Raw genomic sequence first — 18,968 nt, forward strand, 5'->3', positions numbered from 1 at the left:
AGTGAGCCAGGTCTGTGCTGACACAAAACTTTTAGTGAGTCAAGGTAACTCCTGGAACAGGATGGTGCATAAATTAATGTCTTGAGTGCCCTTCTGGATTGAGTAGACAGAAAAAGAGGAACTGGGCATTGGTTAGTAATGTCCTTGGGCTAGGAAATGCTAGGATATTTTGTTGTTGAAAATCCTTTTTTTGTTGAGAATGAAGTCTTTTTGTTATTGAAAACCTTGAATTTGGAATGAGATTGCTATACTCTGCTGCCTTTATGAGACTCTCTGGGTTTCAGGCCCATTGGCATTTGGCTCTAAAAAGGGTTGCCTCTTAAAACAACTACGTTCAAAATGAAATGGAGACCCTGCTAATCTATGTGGGTTTTTATTTTTTATTGTTACCCACCGTGAGATGTTTTTGGATAGTGGCGGGAAATAAATAAAAAACATAAATAAATAAATAAATAAATAACCAAGGGAGTCTCAGTTGGAGAAGGATCCCTACATTGTTTCCAGATTGTGTACAGCACTTTTGCTCTCCTGCAGTGCTCCACGAAGATCTTGTGAGTACATGAAACTATCTAAGCGGGGGGGACTGGATGGACATTTGCAGTTTCGGGGCAAGCCAAATTCCGTAGGCATTTTCTAAACACTGAAGAAAGTGAGGCTTCACGGTACTTGCTTACACTTGAGCCTTTTAGTAAATACTAGGACTAATGGAGCACATATTGGCTATGCAGATTTATAATGTTTTTTCCGTTTCATTTCCAGCTTGATCCTGTTGCCTACAGATTAGAACCTATGATTATTCCTGATATTGACTTAAAGCCAGTTCTTATTCCACATCACAAAGGAAGAAAAAGACTTCACCTTGGTAAACAATACTTCAGTTTTTTATCTATTGCTAGAGGTTATAATTTGTTTGTGCCTCAGCTGTTGATATGCTGTCAGATTTTACAGAGCCTTGTGTTCTGATGTGTATTTTTAAGCTGTACAATTAACAAGAAGGAAGACAAACACTACTTTTAAGAGATTCTCTAAACAGAATAAAGAAGATTTCTGGCAGTGAAATACTGAGTTATTAGTTCTGAAAAATTGCAGTAACTCCTAGAGGTGATTAGTTCATGTAGCAATCATTACTGAAACACAAAGCATCACATTTTTTTGGTCAAAGCAGGTGAACTTTGAATATAATACAGCTTATGATTAAGGAGACTATGTTAAGGTTATGTTTGTCTCATGTTGTAGAAAACTGAATTTTCTGTTATTCTTGCTGACTTGTGAAACCTAAAGACACGATGTGTGTTGTGTATATCCAAATATTTGGAACATAGATATACCAAATAATGTTATTTTGTAAAGTAAAAAGATAATTAATTTTAATAGTAATCACAAATACTAATGAGGATTAAATTGCTATCTGGCATCCTAAGATGCCTCAAAGTATTGTGTCCATTTGGCAAAAGGAAAAAAGCTTGAAGTAGAAATATGAAACAAAAAGGGAAACAACTTAAAATGTTCATATACATGTGCTTATGAAGAAATACGAAAAGTTAGTTCTATAAACACAATTTTCTCCTGTTTATTGGCATGTAAATTTGATTGTTACAGTTCTGAATGTCTTCCATTGTGATAATTTGTTTCAACTTCGATCTTTTATTTTTATGCAGACTGAAAAATCCCTATCATGACATATATCATTTCACCAATCATTTTGGAAGACTTCCTCTCCCTTTTAATTTTTTTTTTTTGCTATTGAGACTTGAGAGAGTTTTTGAGACCCTCACATATCTAGATGGGTGGGTAAAGAGGCCAGATGCTGGCATCCAACAACGTGACTTTGTGTCAAACGAGATGTGATATCAAGAAAAACATGGATGACTCTCCTGCATCTCAATAATTAACTATAGGGGTCCACATTTAGGTTTGGCATAATTTCCCCATATGAGGTTTGTGTTTTCCTCCCACACAGCAAGTAACAGCTCAGGGAGACCTGCTTTGAAAATTAGGATACCAGCATGAGGGAAAAGGATTTTTTAGCACTTAGAACAAAAAACGTTGCCTATCTCCTATTTTAAATCTTTCTTCTAGTTGATTTTAAAAATGGACATACTACTAATGAGCTAACTCTTTCCTGCATGTGGCAGAGTATCTTCATTAAAATATTATATACTGTACTTCTTTCTTAAGTTCTGTCTAAAATCATCACCTCTTAAATAATATTCAGTTCTTACAATTGATAAGGTTTTTTGAAAAGGCTCTCCTAATCTCGAAGAAATACTTCTCATTTTAGAACTGAAAGATTCTCTGTCTCGTATGGGATCAGATCTGAAACAAGGTTTCATCAGCTCTTTGAAAAGTGCTTGGCAAACCCTGAATGAATTTGCACGTGCTCACACATCCTCTCCTCAACTCCAAGCAGAGTTGGAGAAGGTGGCTAACCAAATTAAAGAACAAGAAGAAAAGGAAGCCGTGGAAGGTTAGTTGGCACATTGACTGGCTGCTTATTATTTTCAGTAATTATTGGTGTTCTAGCCAGCTTTCGAAGGTGAACGTGGGAATTTTCAGTTCTCCACCTGTCATTTCTGGCTCTGAAAACATGAAGCCTCAGGATAAGTTCTCTATTTCACATTGTCTTAATTTTTTTTAAATTTAAGCATTTATGCCTATACACTGTATTATCCTGCTTTTATTTATTGGCTCGATACTCAAGACCTTTGAGCTTAAGACTAAAGGAAAGGAGAGCTCTGTGCAATTTAGCTCATACTTGAAGCATTCAGACTTTCTTGGCCAAGTGAAATGCATTACTTTGCTAGCCTATTCACTTTTATGTGCTGATTAGTAATGCTGGGGTACATTCACTGAAGTGAATAGCCACTGTCTGCGGCTTGGCATTCTGCCTGCTTCTGACAAATCTTCCTTACTACCGTGTCTGGATTTCTTCCCTTTGAGAAAGAGGAATGTCCAAATATGGATGCAAATAGGCAGATAGAAGTAATATACTATTCCTAGCCAGGTCAAATGAATTGCGTGGGGTATGTCCAGTGAGAATTTTGATCTTGTCTTTGGGAGACAAGTTGCTTTTGAACGTCCCCTTATTGGCAGGAGCAGACTGTCAAGTGTTATGAAGGGCCCGTTGCATGCCTGAATGTCCCACAGGTTTTTACTTTGTGATCTAACCATTGCTTTTATTTTTTAACAAGCAAAGGTCTCCTTTCATCCTTTTTCTTTTTCTATGGTATCAGAAAAGATCACTGAAAGCCCAGATCTTTCAAAAGATGAAGATTTGTCCATAAAAGTTGGCCTGCTAAATGGAGGTCGTCGTATTGATTATGTTTTACAAGAAAAACCCATAGAAAGTTTCAATGAATACTTGTTTGCTCTACAGAGTCACTTGTGCTACTGGTAAGGTTTCTTTTAGTTTCAATATGCTACAGAGCTCTACAAATTTGTTACCTTGCTTTACTGCTATGTTTTGACTTAGAATTAAATATCTACCTAGTATGCACAGCCCAGTATGATTTTGTGGCTAATAGTGCAGATCACCCAAGGTACTGCACTGCTACAGTAACTCAAGGGCCTTCTCCTTATCCTAGCACATTGATAGCAACCACAAAATCTAAATATTAACTTTTATTTATTCTAAAGCTTAAAAAGGGTATTTCTCATGTGGCATTCAGGTTCTCTGCTGCTGCTGCTCTATTGCTGAAAGGAAAATATGTAAAGTCCGGGGAACTAAGACTCATCTTGTTGAAAATGGTAGTTTCTATGTTGGTCTGAAGACAGTGGTGTTTAATGGGGAAAGCAGGGGACCTTGGAAATGAGCTTGTGAGAATGCATTAGCATTATAAAAATGCTGAAATAGTAGTTGATGGTTGGTCTGTGTTGGGCTTTTTTGCCTTTGCTTTTCTTGAGACATGGCTAATGGGAGTGCTTCTGGTCAAATAAGGAACTCAACTGAAAACACCCCCAAGATGCCCTTGTTATTTGAAAATTTGATTCCAGTATCATTAGCTGAATACCTGGCCCTATATAAGGTGTTTTATAACTTGCTGTAGGTGCACACTCCCCCCCCTGAGATGCATTCTTTTGCTGCATTCCATTTTGCTTGGTTTGTTTTGAAAGATAGCTGTGCATTGTATACTTTTCATCCACAAGATGGCACTCTTTAGTTATTTTTATTCCATTAAACAAATTCTAAGATTGCTAGGCCTTTTGAAAATAGGTTTCAAGTAATCCAGGAGGATGAATCCCTCCAGACAACTAACTACTTAAGATGCTTCAGTCGCTATCCTTGATATTGCAGACAAATATATTGTGATAGTATTTTTCCCTATCAATCAATAATGTTTACAGTGGTTATTTTTTTAATATTGGCAGTACAAGGCTGGGTGTACAAAAGTGTTCTCGTCTAGAGTTTCAAATTAAGTTAAGCAGAACACCATAAAGAGAAACTCCAACATGAGCTATATTGTCTGATAGGGAAGACTGCCAACAATCCGGAGAAAAGACACCTACCTTTTGTTGCTTGATGAGATTCTTGTTAGGTAATAATGTTTAGCTGTGTGCTGTCAAAACCTTTAGCTGCCCATTTGCACACATGAGGACTCAATAAAAAGGGCACAACATTTTTTGCTGTTTGAACTTCTGAATGAGGATGACTTCTGAATGAGGATAAGCTTTACTTATTTAGCTGTTATTGGGTTCTGAAAACAAAAGATTGTTTGCATTTTGTAGTTCGATTGTTGGGTTGGACCCAGACTAAATTAGCAACTTTCACAGATCCCCCCCTTCCTGCTTCAGATCCCTCCCTTCCTTAGCACTTTGTGGAGATCAGTGAGCTGCAATGGGAGGGGGAAAGAAGGAAAGTTTTGCTCTACAGCTGCAAAATTTAGTCAGGATTTAGATTGCTAGTAACAGTAAATTGAGTGGTATGGCTTAATCAGTGGATTATTTCAGTGGGGAATGAATTATTTTCCTTTATAGCAATCTCAGCTTGGTCCAGTTTTTAGCAACTACTGTATTAATATTGCAATATTGTGCATGCTTGATGACTGAAGAAGGCCGCTTGGCCAAAACACATATGATCAGGATTGTATTAGGTCTATGATTGATGTGACTGTATGATTTTATTTGGATGTGAGGCTATTATTTGGACCTATAAGTGTTTTAATTTATTTATAATAAGTACATAAGTACATGTACTTATATTGCAGAACATGGTTGATATATATTAAGATACAGCATTACTGTGCCCTTAAATCTGGATTTCTAACTGGATCTTAATTCAATAATCACAGAATCATAGAGTTGGAAGGGACTTTCAGGGTCATCTAGTCCAATAGCCTGGAGCAAAAAATGCAGTCCGGTCTTCCCCCCCCCCCATTACCTTGTCTTCTGTTAATAACTTATATTTGACTTTTGGTATCTCCCAGCTCCATGTTTTTGTGTGTGAGTCAGGGCTGACCCTTGAGGTATTAAAGAGTGAATTTGCCCAGAGTTGGAGAGATTCGTATAGCTCTGTGCCATTCTTGGGGAAACAATGCTTAAATGCACAGTGTGCTGATGGAATAAGGAGCCTGCAATAAAGTACAGATGGCAGAGCCTGAACAAGAGTAGAAGCCCTGATCTGCAGGTGAATAAGGAGGGATGCTGCCTATAAGGGCTCATCCAGTGCCGTGATAGCTATCTCCTTCCCGAAATTCTACTAGTATTCAGTTAGGTCATACATACTGTGTGTGGCTATATTGTGGACTGGCAATGCCCCCCCCCCCAATCTCCTGTAGTATAAAAGCTCAGCTGAAGAAAAACTGGAGTAGTTGGGAAAGTAGCACAAGAGTCTGTGGCTCCAGTGAATCCATTCCGTGAAAGGTGTTGCTCCCCCGTGGCAGAAGGTTTCTTGTGCCTAATGGAAATACAGCCACAACTGAGTTGAGGGATCCATTCCTATATAGATAGGTGAAGGGAGTGCAATGTCATGGGGATAGCCAGTAATATTGTATGCAAAATTGTATGCTTGTATGTAATATTGTATGCTTGCCAATTTGGAGCTATTGGACCAGAAAAAATTCAGTATAACTGAAAAATCCCAGGTCCGAATACTGACATGGCTTTCAAATACAGGTTTTTTTTTGGAAATACCAATTATTTTTGAGACCAGTTGAAGAAATAACTGATTAAAAAGCCAGGCCAGCCGTGGGGGTGGTTTGGTTTCTCATGCAGTGCTGTTTAAACTGTACTGCAAGAAAAACTGTCCCCAGGATCTTCATGTGGTGGGGAGAGACCTCCCTGCTTAACGCAGAGCTGGGCTTTTACAATAGAATGGAAAATTGTAATTTTTGAACAGCATTAAGGTCTTCCATGGGAAAGAGAGTAGAATTGAGAAGAAGAAAGCCGAGCCAAAAGGAATCTGAAGATTCCAGAGATCCTAAGACAGTGTTGCTGAATGGATAGGGCAGGAATAGAATCATATACAAGGGAAACAGAAGGAGCCTTGAGGAATAATACAATCAAGAAAAAAGCAGATGTGCCTTGAGAAAGTTGAATGGAGTGCTGAGTTTCACCCACTGATGTGAACTATGCAGTCACTTTTATGGATGGAAGCTTTTAGTTTACGTGTAGTAAGCCTAAGCAAACATTGAGAAGGCTGAAGGTAAAATAAATGCTGCAAGACTATGGGAGGAATGGATGGGGGAGGGAATATGAATGAGAGAAAAGTAAAAGATTAAAGCTTCAAGGTAGCAAACCTTTCAAGCCACAAGATCACACTACAGTTGCGAAAATGAATGTAAAATAAGATTAAGTATGCATTGCTCACAGTAAGCTATATTTTGGAAAATCACCAAGTCTTTTTGTCTGCAGGGAATCAGAAGACACTGCTTTACTTCTCCTGAAAGAAATATATAGGACTGTAAATATTTCTCCTGAACAGCCACAACATTGACATATAGATACCTGCCATCTGGAATACTTGCTATTTCGAATTTGTAAGTATGTTTCAATTTCAGTGTAGCACACCTTAGCTCAGGCAAGTCAGATAAATCAGAAGGCTGCTCTTATGTAGCATTAGAGATTTTGACACTAAAGAAAAACAATCATTATGCAATAAAGAAAAGTGTATTCTTTGGAAAGAAACAGTCTCATACAATGGGAATAGGATCAGCAGCATATTTGAAAATTGAACTAAAATATTGAAAACATTAGGTTGGCTCCACTCATTCCAGCCTTCTACTTCATACCTCAGGCTCTCTGTGCATGCTGTTCTTGGGGGATCTCCTGTCTTCCAGGAGCAGCATTTCAGGGGGCATTTTGAGGAGAAGCAGGAGATAAAGAAGTTGTGCTCCAATGGAAATCCTCTCAGTGGAAAATCTCAGTAAGATCCAAATAGTGAAATTGTCAATAGTGCATTACGGTTATATCATATTAATTGTAGGGAAAACTGTACATTTGAAAATACACAGTACAAGTAGGAAATCTGTAAGCAATTGTGGGGGTCAGTTCTGTTCTCCTGTATTCCGTTCCCCACATTATTCCTGGCAGCCCCCATATCCTCTCACTTTTCCTTGCTCTCTTCTCTTTTTCTCAGTCACCAACCAAACTTTCCTGTATCTGCTCCCAAATCTCCAGCTTTCTTTATTCTTTATTTACTGCATTTGCTGTCTACCGTTCTCCCCAGGGGGGACTCAAAGCATCCCACAGCATTCTCCTCTCCTCCATTTTTTCCTGACAATAACCCTGCAAAATAGATTAGACTGAGTGAGTGACTGGCCCAAGGTCACCCAGCAAGCTTTCATAGGTGAGTGGAGAGTCAAGCATGAATATCCCGGATTCTTGTATGACACTCTAACACTACACCACAATAGCTCTCAAATATCCCAAGTTCTCACCTCCTGGCAGCCTTTCCCTGGCTAGCTAAGTTGCAAATGTCAGGTGGTAGCAAATTGCTCACCTGCAGTTTTGTGGCTGTTCAGATTGGAGGCTGCCACTAGGTTCAGGTGAGTTGTGTGGCATCAGGTTGTAACTACCACTGCACTTGGGAATAAGAAGGTGGTGACAACTGGGAAAAGGCAGGAAAAATGAGATGCTGAGCAAACCAGAAGAGAAGACCTGGGGAACAGTGGGATGAGGTTTCTTCCATCCTATGCTTCCATCCCTGCTTGCTGTTATGTAATATTGAAGCCTTATTTTAAAGCCTTTTACACATTCTAAACAAACAAATATTTCACTAGAATATTTTTAGGTCTTCTCCCAAATGTTTTATTTTTTCATTGTCAAAACATGAAAAAAGTCTGGGAGGATTTTTCCAGGTTTATTTTTTTCCAGGTCTTTGCAGCTCTGGAGAACCTGAAGGAAGTGTTGTAAATAAGCCGGTGGACCTTGGCAAAGAGTTGCTTTATTTATTTATTTTTTGTACTATAGGCTGCCACTCCCAGCCAGTTGGTTCACATCAGCTAACAACATATGAGCATAAGACATAATATATATATCTTTAAATAGGACAGGGTCCTATTAAATAAAAGAGTAAGGCCACCTGGGGAGGAGTTAGGGTGGGCCCTGTCCAGGATAAAAACTCAGAGGGCCCAATCAGGAGCCGCTTTGCGGCTCCTGATTGGGCCCTCCGAGTGTCCATCCAGGGCCAAGCAGCCAATGGGGAGGCACGCAAAGTGCCTTCCTATTGGCCCCTCACCAGGACAGACCAAAATTCCATTCACCCAGCCCAGTCTGGCTGCCAGTCTGCTCCTGACCACCGCAGGGAGAGGAGGTCAGCAGGGCTGCCAAGGAGGAAGAGAACAGAGGCTGCGCCAGCCCTTTTCGCCCCAAGGCTGTCCTAACTGCCATGTCCGACTGTAAATTGCCTCAGAACCCTGACAGAGCTGGCACGAGGCTGCAGAGTGCTCCCCCTCCCCCCTTCAGGCCTGCTGCAAAGGAGCCTCTGACAGGCCCTGACTGAGCGGAGGAGGCCTTTCCAAGAGCAACACAGGGGAGCTTGAGGGCATTCTTTTTGAGGGGGAGGACTTTCCCCTTCTGCCAAACAGTTGCCTGACAGGGAGGCCACAGAAAATCCCCTTCTCACTTAAAATACTGCTCTGGCCGTGGGTTAGACACAGCCAAGCCATATGTCTTTCTTCTTTGCAGTTCTCTGCAGATTTGAGGCCACTGCACAGCGTTATTCTGCAGAGGAAGCTGGCTCTTTTGTCTCCTGTTTCATCTGCACAACAACCGTGTGCAGTAGGCCTCAAGTCTTTCAATTCAACAACAACCTGTGTGGGAAGCCTTAAATGTTTCTTCTCTACCACAACCCTGTCCAAAGTAGCCCTTTCTGCCTGGGGAGCTGATCTTTATACTCTGCAGGTGAGCTGTAATTCCAGGAGTTCTCCAGGCCACACCTGTAGGTTGGCTACCCCTGGGTTGGAAATATTCCTGGAGGTTTGGAGGTGGGACTTCAAAATCGTACAATGCCTCAGAATCCAGCATTCAAATGAGCCATTTTTGCCTGCAGTTGGTAGGGAGTGGTGCAGGAGTGTCCCTCCTGGCCTATGGGTTATGGCCAGCCCTTATCAGCAACTGTTTGTATTCTGGGGCGCAGACAGGCAGACCAGCATCAGTCCTGTGAGTCTGGAAAGTGCAGGAAGATCTAAATAAATATTTACAGCCTGAAACTAAATAGAGAACAAGTAAATGTCTGGAAACATTTGTTGTTGTTATGTGCGAAGTCGTGTCCGACCCATCGCGACCCCCTGGACAATGATCCTCCAGGCCTTCCTGTCCTCTACCATTCCTTGGAGTCTGGAGACATATCGTAACTGAAATAGTAACTGGCAAATAACCTTGGCCTGGCAAATAAAAAAACAGTATTAAAAACCTTACTAAGGTCAAGACTGCTGTGCACAGACAGTCTTCCTCTTAAGGTTGCCAGCTTCCCTGTGAGGCTCGCTACCCCACCTCCCTCATGGGGAGTCTGCTATGGGGAGAGAAGGGGAAGACGATTGGAAAATGCTTTGAGACACCTGAGGCCTGCTGGGTCACTGCGGCCCATTCCCAGTTCTCTCTGATCTCTCACAACCCTACATACCTCAGGTTGACTATTGTGGAGAGACAAATGGAAAAGGTGTTTGTAAACCACTTTGAGACTCCTTTGGGTAGTAAGCAATAGGGTACAAAAATCCGTTCATCTAAGGAGCAACCATGAAAGAAGCATGTGGGCACATAACATTTTACCAACAGTGAAAATATGGGAGACAGAAGGAACAGGGTGGACACCTGTGTACTGTGACTACCCTATGTGTATTAGGGCAGAGGGGCATTTCGGTGAATGTGGCCTAATTCACACAAGAAGGTAAATGAGGCAGAACTGAGGGGAATTGGTTGCCATGTCATCTTCCCCTAAGAAGAGTCTCCAGTCTGATTTTCCCTTCACATATCTGAGGATATGGCTCTGGAAAGCTCATCTGTAACCACTATGCCACAATTCCCAAAGGTCAGTCCTCTCCCACAATCAACGAACATTCCACACCACAGGTTCTTGACACCCATATCTCCACACCCATGGCCTCATTTGCCACCACAACCTCCCACACAACACACATGACAAACCCATGCCCTTACAGACTGGACAACTCCTCCCCTTCCTCTTCCCACTGCCAAGCTCTAGCGCCCGTTGTATTCTTGGAGACAACGGGCTTTGCCCCTAGTAAGATAATAAAACAATAGTCTAACCTCACCTAACCCTCCTGTGCCAGTCAACCCACTCCTCCTCCCACCCCGACTGCTGTTATGGCTCCAGAGCATTGGAATGGCCATTTCCTAGTGCTGGAATGCTGGAGGAGGGGCAGATCTTCCCTCTCCATCCACCCAGCCTCAACCAAATGATCTGATGGAAGAGCTCCATCTTGCAGGTGCTGCAGGGAATATATGTAGCTCTATCAGGGCCCTCAGCTCTTCCAGGAGCTCGTTCCACTGGGCAGGGGCCAGAGCTTGCACCTGAAATGTATTATACACTAAAAAGAAACTTTTTTTTGCACATGTTTCACCCAGTTTTAGTACTAGTGCTACCTTTTTTCTTTTGTGATCTCAATCTAACTAAAATATACTTCTAGTTTAATATTTACTTTAATCTCCTTCTTTCCTTATTACATGATTTACCTGTTGCAGTTGTGGTAAAAAAAAAAAAAGCAAATGCAATGTTCGGAATTATTCTAGTAACTCCAGGGACTCAGTGTATATTTCACTGAGACCATGCTGCGTCATAACGTATTTATGCTTTGCTTGTTAAGCAAAGTTATGCTTAAAATACAAATGCCTGTAATCATGTACACTACAGGGTGCCCAACAAATGTAAACTCATCCAATGAGCTTTCTGCACAGACAGCAACGAGAGAGGGTGGCTCACATCTTGCTCTGACATTGAAAACTCTTAGGAAACAATGCAAATGCCGGCATCTCCAGCACAGTGGAGAACAGGCCAGTCACCAGCATTATTGCACTTGTTCAATCAAATTAAGATTTTTAGCTTATTGTTGAATTGCTTATAGTGGTGGTCCCCAACCACCGGGCCGTGGCCCGGTGCCGGGCCGTGAAGGCCCTGGCACTGGGCCGTGGCTCCCTCTCCCCGCCCCCCCCATAAGAAACTTCCCAGGCCACAAGAAAATCGGCTGCAAAAGCGTCCGATTAGCTTGCGACCCGGCAAGCTTCCTTTTGTTGGAGGGGGGGGGGGGAGAGGGAAGCAGGGCCGCGCATTTGCGTTTGCGCCATGTGTGGTCGCAAACGCGCATGCACGACACTCCCAATCGCCCTCCCAGCTGCCACCGGTCCACAGCCTCAAGAAGGTTGCGGACCACTGGTTTATAACAACAAGAGGGCCTTTTATTTTCTCTGCTTTTTTACATGCATTTTTAGAAATTGCAGCAGAATGAAATACGTATCTGACACATGATCCTTTCATTGAAGAAGCATGGTACCTGCAGAGAATTGCCAGCAGCTCACAAGAGCCTTTGTTTTTGACAGGCAACACGGTGCTCACTTTCTGCGTGCAACTCATCCACGCAGCTTGCCTACAGTCAAATTAGTTGTGCCAGCCAGATACCTGAGTGCATTCATAAGAACTTAACCAAGGGCTTCTGTTTCACTGACTTCACATTCAAAAGAAAATGTTCCTCTTCATAATGTGGCAGTCCCAATTGCTCTAAAAGACATAATCTGACTTTGGGGAAAAAATTCTACTGACAGCCTGTCTCTCAGAGGGTACGAGGGACACATACCTGCTCTGGGGCTGCTTGGTCAGGTCCCCCTCCCACCTCCCCGACCACCACCCCCAACCAAAGAGACTCCCACCCACCCAATTTCTCCCCTTACCTGTTGGTTTCCCAACCTCCTCCTTGGTTCCTCCCTCCTCCCTCACTCGCAAACACACACACTCTATTCCCCCCTCCTGTTTCCCCCATTATCTTTTGGTTTCCCAACCTCCTCCTTGGTTCCTCCCTCACTCGCCTAGGCCCTTGGGGCTGGTGCAGCCACTGCCTAGGCCTCGGTGATGGAGCAGCTGTCTTTGCCCCTGCTGAGTGTGCAGCGGCTGCCTTGGTCCCCTGGCGTGGCCACTGCCAAGGCCTTGGATGGGGCAGCCACTGCCTTGTCCCTTGCAGGTTGCATAGCCACTACCTAGGCCCCTCTTCATCTTTTGGCACGCTTCATGGATGGGACTACGAACATCATGTCCCTATTCATTTCCGTTTCACGAGGTGTGCCAGAAGATGTGGGCTGGATTTACCAGAGGATTTCTGTATCCACTAGGGATTTTGTTCACACTTGCACATGTGTAAGCACTTTCTGGGCACTGTAACATACAGGTAGGAAAGTACATTCAAGTGAGTAATTGTTTTGGTCTTAGGCAGCAAAACAAAGTTTAAATTCAGTGGCACCTTTAAGATCAACAAAGTTTTATTCAAAGTGTAAGCTTTTGTGTGTCATAAGACAGTATCAAGTAGGAAAGGACTTAAGTGTTAGGTGAGGTTTGGGAAAGTAGAACTGTGCTAAGTCAAGGTATCTCCTGTGCAAGCACTGAGTCATGGCTGACCCTTGGGGTGACGCCCTCTAGCGTTTTCATGGCAGACTCAATACGGGGTGGTTTGCCAGTGCCTTCCCCAGTCATTACCGTTTACCCCCCAGCAAGCTGGGTACTCATTTTACCGACCTCGGAAGGATGAAAGGCTGAGTCAACCTTGAGCCGGCTGCTGGGATCGAACTCCCAGCCTCATGGGCAAAGCTTTCAGACGGCTGCCTTACCACTCTGTGCCACAAGAGGCTCATTCCCTTGTTATTACAGAAGGCAAATAAAGTCTAAAACTTGCCAATTACTATGTTGGAGATAGGAGCACCATTGCATCTATTTTAAAGAGATAAATGCTTTTAGGTTTCTTTTAAGAGGAACCAAAGAATATCCATCAGGTATTCATTAATGCTAGCATGACCATGCTACTGAAAGGCTGCATTCTATATGAGCATGGGATGTACACACATACATGGTGCACTGATATATTTTTTCTTTGAATATTTATTTATTTTATTTATTTATATACCGCCCTCCCCCGAAGACTCAGGGCGGTTTACAGGGAACAGGGAACAGGTACAGATAACATGAGGTAACACATAGATTATAGAGTTGGAAGGGGCCATACAGGCCATCTAGTCCAACCCCCTGCTCTACGCAGGATCAGCCCTAAGCATGTGACAACAGCAATAACAGTACAGCAACAATAACCCCAACATGATAACAGCAATAATAATGTGATAGAACTGCAAAGGAGCCTCAACTCAACTCTTACTGGGACCCAGTGCGTTAGGCAGATTAGTGGCGGTCATAATAGGAGGCTGGGGGCCTGAGGGCCAATTGGAAGCGATGGTCCGGGTCAACCTCATCCAAATGCCTGGTGGAGGAGCTCCCTTTTGCAGGCCCTGTGGAACTGTTTGGGTTCCGTCAGGGCCCTGATCGCCTCTGGGAGCTTGTTTCACCAGGTGGGGGGCAGAATGGAGAAAGCTCTGTCCCTGGTTGAGGTCAAGTGGGCTTATTTGGAGCCAGGGACTACCAGGAGGTTGGAGGTAGTAGAGCACAAGGCTCCTTGAGGGGTGTAGGCTAAATATTATTATTATTAAATATCAAATTATTAAATAATTTTAATATTATTAATATTATTAAATTATTAAATAAGAATAAGAGGGCTAAAAGACCAGTATTGTTCAGTTTGTGTTTGCATAATTGGAATAGCTGAAGCATGCTTTTTTAAAGCATGTCTGAAAGGATTAAAGGCACTTTTGTGTGGTGGCCACACTAGGGAGCCAGGATGATGTCGTGGTTAAAGTGATGTAGGGTCTGTTATAAATGAAATTAATAAAATAATAAGTAGCATGTTCTTGCCCCATATGTGCAGTTTTTTCTGTCTCACATGCATTGTCTTCCATTCTCTTTAATCAGCACTGGTTTTGCAAAGAAAGTTTTAGTGGGAACAGAAAGGAAATATCCCTGTTTGGTTTCCATATTGTTTCCTCCTCCCTTGAGTTATACCTGTTTGACAGGAGACTGGGACCAAATGAAGAAGTTAAAAAGGCATTGGAGGTTTGATGCAAGCCTGCCACACTTTGTAAAAAGTACAAAGCTTGCAGTTGCTTATCTCTCTCTCTCTTTTGTGCAGCACTTCAAACCTTCTTTCTGGCTCGCCAGCAGAATTTTGAGGTGTCCCATTCTCTAGTCACAGATGGCCAAAAAGGATCCACTCTACAGTTCCTGGATTCTCTACTGCCAGTTTTGTTTCATTAAAAAAAAAAGTTGGGATGCTGATGTGAGAAAGCATTATTTGCTCTCTGGTTGGGGGTGTTCATGATATTACCTCCCAACCATAAATCATTTTGCCAAATGTAAATGACCAAGGAACACGTGGCATGCAGATTCATTTTCTATCTGTCTTGGTCACTTGATTTGTCAGACTTGTATTTTCTACCAAGCTGTATGGTTTATTAAAAAAACTGTTAGTCAACAGCAATAATCTTTTTATTTAATAAAATATACTATTTTCTCCATTTCTTTAAAAATGTGAGTTAGCTTTTCAGGCTTCTTCAATGTAAATTTACATAAAACCATTGGTGAAATGAGCAATTTCTTATTCTGCTAGGCTCTCTATTAAATTTTACAAAAAATCTCTGAGACAAGTTTTCTTTGACATGTGTGACATGATCTTTTACTCTTTACAGTACAGAAAGCTGACCAGACTGGACTAGCAATCTTGCATCTTGTTCTGTGTTTCTGTACACAGGGAATAGAAAAGGAGGAGCCAAACAAATTCTTGTTTTGCAATGATGGTGCCTAAGATTTATTGATCTTAATACGATTTGAAGTGTTGGACTTGTAGAAATCAGACACACTTACAGCCCTGCAACAGACAAGGAGTATTCTGAAGATCAAATATGAAGGAGCTGTGGCCTGGCCAAGAACATTTCCTACTCCCTCCTAGTGAAATACGTCAGACAGAAAAGTTTCTACATGTTGGACTTCTATGACTTCTTTGCTGTTGCTTTTGATTTTCTTTAGCATATTGTCGAACTTCACTAATGAGAATATTATAGCTTATTTTTGCTACTGTATTGCATAGTGGATTCATAAGTGGATACTTAAAATATGTGATCTTTTTTGTCTTTTTGCATTCTCACATTGGCTTGCATAAAACTGGCTGTTGCAGTGTTGGTCACAGAGAAGAATTTGCAAAATAAATGAGGTGATGCTGTAAATCTCTCTTGATAGATACAGTAGTGTGACTAATATTAAAAGATACTGTGATATCAGTGGGCCTTCTCCAGAAAGCTTTGTTTCTTTCAGCAGCAACACCCACTCTGTCTTGGAAAGCAACAAAATGTTCTCAGTACAGACTTTTTCATTGTGAATATTTCGCACTCTCTTCATCGCTATGAAATTTCCCTTCCGTCATTTATTATACCAGAACAAAGTCTGTCAGAGGAATGCAGGATGAAGAAGCTTCTTGTCAGGTAGCATAACAAATGGGAAAGCCCTTTCATAAATCCTGGATTAAAGTTGTCTTCGAAGAGATCCCAGAACTGCTGTTAGTATTCAGATTGCATTCTCAGTTGTCCTGCGTAACATACCAAAGAATGAAAGATGTCCAGGGGTTTCCCAAGATTTAACAACAATGTTCTGTATGAGGAGTGTGCTGAAGTAAATGCATAAAGGCAGACCAAATAAATAAATGTAATGGTTAGAATAAAAACAAGAAAATGTGAGTTGATAACCATCCTATAAATTTATAGGAAAAAGTTGCTGCGGGGAGCAGGGTTACTTTCCTTTTGCTTAACTCAATATAGTTTAGTGTTGAAAGTTGATTAGATGTTCTAGTTGGTTGTCTAGGACACAGAAATTGTGTTTGGTACTTAATATTTAAAATTCTTTAATAAAGCCTAATATTTGGGCATTCCTTGCTTGCTCATTTGAATACATGGAGAAATAATTTTAATAATATTTGTCATGATTTAGGATTCTGGTTTGAGCAGGCTGGCTGATCCAGTTACATAAAGCATAAAATATTAGTGCATTGTGGGTATTTGCCTGTTAAATTTCATCTTCATGTGTAGAAGAAACATTACCTGTGTCCTCTGCACACTCACGTTGCAATCCTGAGGATTCTTTCTTCAGAGTAAGCCTCTTGAATAACATAGAGCTTACATCCAAGTAGACTTGTGTAGGATTCTTCCCATAGTCTTCTTTCTGTTGTAGATGATTTGACTTTCTCATTCTATGGACTTTATTAAATAAACTGGATTCTGTGTGATGCACTTCTATGCAGAAGCACTTAAGTTCCTTGTTATATAAGCATAAAATCTTTAGCTTGTGTAATGAAATTGATTTTTTTTGTGATGCTTCCATATAACTCAGATTCCTTAAAAAACAGAATAGGATTGTTTTACTTACAGTTTGGGGTTGCAATTTGGAATAAACTTTCTGTTCTGCAGACTGAGAGCACATCTACACGTGAGCAGCCACATCACTCTGCTTTGCAACTATCAGGGAACATAGCTGAACACTGTGACTGCTGTAAGTGTTCTCCCCCCCCTTTTTGGAGGAGAGACAGGACTAGCAACAGCCATTGTGTTGGCCCTGGGCCAAGGGTTCTTGTTTAGCATGAGTTATCCAAATACATGCCAGACTAGAAAACCTTTTTATGGATTTAAAATTTTTTAGCTGCAGTGAAAAAGTCACAGGGACCTCTTGTCCATCAAAAACCTGTGCAAAGGGTAGAAGGTTACACAGGTTTTATGCATCTACCTCATGTCTACTTCACAGGAGTGGCCTAGAGGCCTGGACCGATGCAATAATGCCACTCCTCCAGAGTCATCTCCAGGACAACCCCAAAGTCTCCAGGCCAGCCCTGGAGCATCTGACATGGCATGGGATTACCGGGTCAGCACTCATCACTTCAGGCTTATGCTAAACAGAGCATAATTCCTAAACCACTCTGGTGCCTGCTTGTATCAGACCTTGTTCTATCAGGGATGTGAAGTTACAGCAACCTAGAATTTTAATCAAAACATAATTTCTTAGCATATCTGGAAAGCACTCTATACCATTTCATTGTAGTTGAAAAGTTATATAGTCAACAGTATTTCTTAATCAGAAAGATCAAAGTCATTTCCCAATAACTATGATAAATTATAAGGTAATTATTTCTGTAAACACCATTCTATCAATACTCCTTAAATCTGTTTTTTCTTATATGTGCCCTCCTGCCCAAGATTAGATAGAATGGATAGAGACAGAGGAGGGGAAAAAACCGATCAAGAAAATCCTTGCAATCACTTCTTATTTCTTAACTGTTTACTGTTAAGTTGAGCTTCTTCAAGATGGAGGTTTGTAATATACTGAGCTATTAATGTTCATTTTCTTTATGAATGTTATTAATTTTAATATTGGCTGTCCTTGCTTTGGTTTGTTGGAATCAAAGTTATCTTCCACATTGCTGCCACTGACTCTAATAGTGCTCACTATATTGTTAGGGATACTGGAACATTTAGTCAACTTTTTCATTAACTTCTTTCTGCCTTGACTTTCTTTGCTGCCTTAATGCCTTTTTGTTCTTATTGCTGATGCCTTGTCCCCAACAGCCAAATTGTGTCTCTGTGAAGTCTTCTGTCACTGAAGGTAGTCAATCTAATAAACACATTGGTTGTTACTAAGAAGGTCATCTCTTTCTAAAATGGTAACGTTTCAATATTGAACTGAATATCTTATTTAGCACTGTTTGGTTTTTGTTCTGACCTTGTGCTGTGTGTGAGCATATGTCAACATGGTTATGAGGAATTTATATGCAGGAGTCAGGTGTGTGAGCATGTTGATTCAGATAGATAGATGGATAGATAGATAGATAGATAGATTTGTATATAGCCGTAGGCCTTTACAAAATATAAGATATAGGTTTATAGACAATAAAATAGAATAAAAGGAACTGTATAAAAATATAAAAGTTAAGACCAGAGAACTATGAAACAGCATACAAAACTACAGAGATGCAAGAATATTAACAGCCTGCCTTAACGGTAACATTGACCCTTATTTTCCCTGCAGCCAAATCAAATAGTGAGGGTTTTTTTATGTTACATTGTCAACACGGTCAGAAAAAGATAGATTATCTTTTCAGCAACAGAGCGAAGGTTAGAACCCCATAAGATCTCATTGAGGAATTTGGCCCTGGGTTGAGCGTAAAGTAAACAGTCAAATAAGTAATGGGGTAAATCTTCCAGAGCTTGTGCACCACAAATATAAAAATGCTGTTTTTTTGGCGTACAGCTATAACGGCCAGCCAAGACCCCCCATGGGCATTGTTTCGAAACGAAGTGATGTGAAAGCTGCTCTGAGATTATGGTTAGGAATCTTAATTAGATAAGAGGATCTATAGTGGTCATATTTAAACTGCTTGAACCATGATGCAGAC

The 18,968-nt window shown here is 41.2% G+C and overlaps 1 protein-coding gene across 4 annotated transcripts in view; it reads left to right on the forward strand.

Moving 5' to 3' along the window:
• SEC23IP (SEC23 interacting protein) overlaps nt 1–16,454 on the forward strand; it is a 37,643-nt gene extending 21,189 nt beyond the window's left edge. For 2 of the 4 annotated variants that reach the window (XM_077349928.1, XM_077349931.1), the window contains exons 15-19: nt 760–862; nt 2,282–2,467; nt 3,234–3,393; nt 6,850–6,974; nt 14,670–16,454. In XM_077349928.1, coding sequence (XP_077206043.1) covers nt 760–862; nt 2,282–2,467; nt 3,234–3,393; nt 6,850–6,931 — 531 coding nt within the window. In that variant the 3' untranslated portion in view covers nt 6,932–6,974; nt 14,670–16,454. The remainder of the gene's footprint in view (nt 1–759; nt 863–2,281; nt 2,468–3,233; nt 3,394–6,849; nt 6,975–14,669) is intronic. The other 2 variants (XM_077349929.1, XM_077349930.1) reach the window with 2 other exon arrangements.
• The last annotated feature ends 2,514 nt before the right edge of the window (nt 16,455–18,968 follow it).

Source organism: Paroedura picta, chromosome 8 (assembly GCF_049243985.1).
Source record: "Paroedura picta isolate Pp20150507F chromosome 8, Ppicta_v3.0, whole genome shotgun sequence".
NCBI classification, from domain to species: domain Eukaryota; kingdom Metazoa; phylum Chordata; class Lepidosauria; order Squamata; family Gekkonidae; genus Paroedura; species Paroedura picta.